At 33.7% G+C, this 3,420-nt stretch overlaps 1 protein-coding gene across 1 annotated transcript; it reads right to left on the reverse strand.

The window, feature by feature from the left end:
- Positions 1-269: 269 nt before the first annotated feature.
- On the reverse strand, positions 270-3,379 carry LOC108743645 (transcriptional enhancer factor TEF-1-like). The gene is made up of 6 exons (XM_025979393.1): positions 3,016-3,379; positions 1,724-1,764; positions 1,310-1,493; positions 1,183-1,245; positions 774-940; positions 270-693 (listed from the first exon to the last, which is right to left on the reverse strand). Exons 1-6 carry the CDS (start codon positions 3,118-3,120, stop codon positions 372-374), a joined length of 882 nt encoding a protein of 293 aa, XP_025835178.1. The 5' UTR covers positions 3,121-3,379; the 3' UTR covers positions 270-371.
- Between the last annotated feature and the right edge of the window lie 41 nt (positions 3,380-3,420).

A 3,420-nucleotide genomic window follows, 5' to 3' on the forward strand; every position in this document is an offset into this window, starting at 1 on the left:
GATAAAACCTATCATGAAATTTTGTACATACATTGTCAGGGGTACAAAAAAGGACATAGGGTACCTTTTATCCAGAAAAAATATTGTTACCAAAGGACAGGAAATTTTCTTTTTATCTCGATAAAGAAGGACAGTATTTACTGTCGTGCTAAACAAAGTTTGATCCACAAAATTAGAAACGTTAGTTTTATCCTGATTATCTTGGTCAGGAATTAAGAACAAATTTATAATATTATTTTATTTTGGATAGTCTTTAACACGTAATTAGGACATCAACGCGAGCGAAGCTGCGAGTAAAAGCTTGTATATCATAAAAAAAGGGGGAATCTTGCACCATTCAGGTGTGTTATGTACTTTAAAGTAATTTATAATTAATACCAGTAGAAAGCACCTTTTAGACTAACTTTACAGGAAATATTGCAATAATGTGTACGTAATATTTTTTTTTTCTGATGTACCTGCAGTATGGTGAAGTTTTCCAGCACACTATTCATCATGTATTTTTCAGGCAGGTGTTTCAGTTTATTGATAAAGTTGATCATATACTCGCACATGGGACTGCGGTGTATCCTGTACACGAACCGTCCGTTTTCATAGCGCGCATATTCTGTCTCAACTTTTTCCACAACTTGCTTACCAAAGGAACAAACTTTGGTCGAACACGTTATTGTCATATTTTCATTACTTTCATATCTAAAAAGAAAGATATTTACTCACTAAGAAACAGTAGCAAAAAAAAAATAATTAAGGGGAACGATTAAGTAGGTACTTACTGGCTTGTAACACCGTAGAAAGCCCCTGTTTCGTCTTGAATGTTCGTATTAAGGTCAGCCCAAAATTTAACTAAGAAGAATGCAGATTGTGGTCCTTTATCGTACAACTCTTTGAGGCCGCCTTTCTTCTCAGGGAACTTATCGTAAATTTGTCGAACATCTACGGCCTAAAAAGAAAATCAGTCATTCTTAGAAATTAAAAAAAAAACAGTGAAAAAGAAAAAAAAGAAGTGTTGCAGGTGCGGTATTATAAAGTCATATAGAAGTAAAATGGAAAAGGAGAGACAGTGAAGCAGAAACAAGAGTAAAGAGCGGCTAAAGAAGACCTACCTGGATTACTTTTAATGATGTGTGATGTTGTCGTTTTGGAAATGTAAAGATAACAGTAATTTTAGAAAAAATATCTTACCTCTAATAAGGGATCGGCGTACGTTGTCGTACCTCCTATGTGTACAAACAGGTGTTTGTGGTACTGAAACAATTAAATAAAATTAAATAAATAACTAGGAAACAATAAAGGGTATAATCTTTTTTACCGTGTTATCTGAATCCCGGTGTTGTTCCATAAACGCAGAAAATTCGACAAGCCTTAATTTTTGCGTTGCTATGGCCCGACCTTCCCAAGGAGGTGGAGGTGGTGGTTGAAGAGGTCCGACTTCACCTGCCGAAACCGCCGTGGCAGGTTTTCCAGGATATGCTGGTTGTTGAAACGGTTTAACACTGGAACAATAAGGAAACCCAAACTTAAAGAAAACCCTTTTTTCGAGACTATAAAAAACTAAAAAACTAAATAGACTAATAAAAAAAACGCATTTCAACGCCCAGGTTTTCAACTGAGGATGACAATAACAATGACAATTTGGTTAGAGAGTTGTTTTTATGATTTAGAATTATCAGAACAGCATTTGATTTTATTTTGTTTAAATAAAAATAAGTAGAAATAAACTTACTCTTGTGATGTTCCGGGTTGAAGGCCAGGTTGCCAGAACTGCTGCAAAAAGAAGGCAAATCATGTTATTTTATGTAGAAATTACTTCAGAAATATTGCACGACACTGTTTAAGGGATGCGCAATACCTACACATAGAGCTTTAAGTTCAAATAATGTCTGTATGTATGTATCTATAATATACAATATGTGTATGTAGCAAAGTAATTAATGGTATTAATAAATGGCCTACAATACACAGCAAGTAAGCTTTGTTATTTATTTAATTGCTTTATTAAATGAAGGAACAATATAAGATTCGCAGCAAAATCATTATTAGAACTTTCCTTGGCAAAGGGTTCTCAAGGATTCGTAGGGAAAAGTGGATGTGAAAAAAATACTGCTTAATAAAAAAAAATATTACTTACAAAGATAAACACACGCCATGGCTTTTGACGATAATGCAAAATAAAAACAGCAAAAGGGGTTTCGACACACAGCTAATTTCCAATCTTTTATAGCACTCATTATGAATAAGAAAGTATACTTTGTTCTTTGTTTTTAACCCCCGACACACAAGTGGGGTGTTATATGTTTAACGTGTGTCTGTGGCATCGTAGTTCCTAAACGAATGAACCGATTTTGATTTAATTCTTTTTGTTTGATAGGTGACTTGATCGAGAGTATTTTTAGCTATTATTCATTACAATTAATGTCGGGGGTTTTATAAATTTTTAATTTAAGGTTCTGAAAAAGTATAGTCAGGGCAAACATTTTTTAATCGACGAGTGAATAGGCACACAGAAGCAGAATATTAATCGCAACAAAATATTTAAACTATAAATTATTTTAAATTTAATAAGAAAAGCTCAAAAATGACTTCAGGCCATGGACAGTTTTTCAAAATTACACAGTAGTAACCGTGACTGTAATACAATCTGACAGTAGAGTTCCCATCCTAATAATAGTTAACGAAAAATATGCTATGTATTAAGTAATATTTTCTTTTATTTATACGCATTAAAAGTACAATAATGAAATTCCTGTTATTTACAAAAAAAAAATCCAAAAGAAACCTTTGCTAAGTACGAAATATGTGTATGATACTAAAAATCAAATGCATTTTAACTAATGATTGATTCGCTTCGACTTGTAACACAGTTTAATTCTGATAAAAAAATAAATGAAAAACTCGATGACGATGAGGGGTTTCGATAGAAAAAAAAGATTTGCATAGTAGTTGCGGTAGTAGTAGTAGTAATAATAGTAGTTGTAGTAGTGACGGTAAGCGGGAACAATGACAGGACTGACTTACCGCTCCAGGATAGGATGCGGGAGGAGATAAACCTAGACCAAGACCTGGCGACTTGCTGTGCATTGTGGTTGCAGAAACGATCTGCGCACTTGACATGCTTGACATAGTTTGCAGCGCCTTCTCCTTGGCCGCATGGTCCTAACAAACCACATACCATCACCAAAAAATCGCCCAAACTAACAATTTTATTACAGCTAATGGTACGTAGACGTTGGCAAAACTCAATCAATACGTACCATTAACCCGGTCTCGCGATTCCGTATCTATTTCTACTGATTTTTTTTGACATGATTCCCAAAATAAAGTCATATTTCTATTTGTACTTTAGTTCATTTATCATTACGTTTAAATTAAGAAATACAGTATTAAACATCCAAATGTTTATACTAATTTGTTTAAAAACTT

The sequence above is a fragment of the Agrilus planipennis genome, unplaced genomic scaffold (assembly GCF_000699045.2).
Source record: "Agrilus planipennis isolate EAB-ADULT unplaced genomic scaffold, Apla_2.0 scaffold954, whole genome shotgun sequence".
NCBI classification, from domain to species: Eukaryota; Metazoa; Arthropoda; class Insecta; order Coleoptera; family Buprestidae; genus Agrilus; species Agrilus planipennis.

Excerpts from the sequence above, each read along its gene's own strand:
- LOC108743645 (XM_025979393.1), bottom strand. The coding sequence starts at position 3,120 with ATGTCAAGCATGTCAAGTGCGCAGATCGTTTCTGCAACCACAATGCAC. Across the intron at positions 1,494-1,723 it reads CAACCCGGAACATCACAAGA|TGTTAAACCGTTTCAACAAC; the intron begins GTAAGTTTATTT and ends TTATTGTTCCAG. Across the intron at positions 1,246-1,309 it reads ACCGGGATTCAGATAACACG|TACCACAAACACCTGTTTGT; the intron begins GTAAAAAAGATT and ends TAATTGTTTCAG.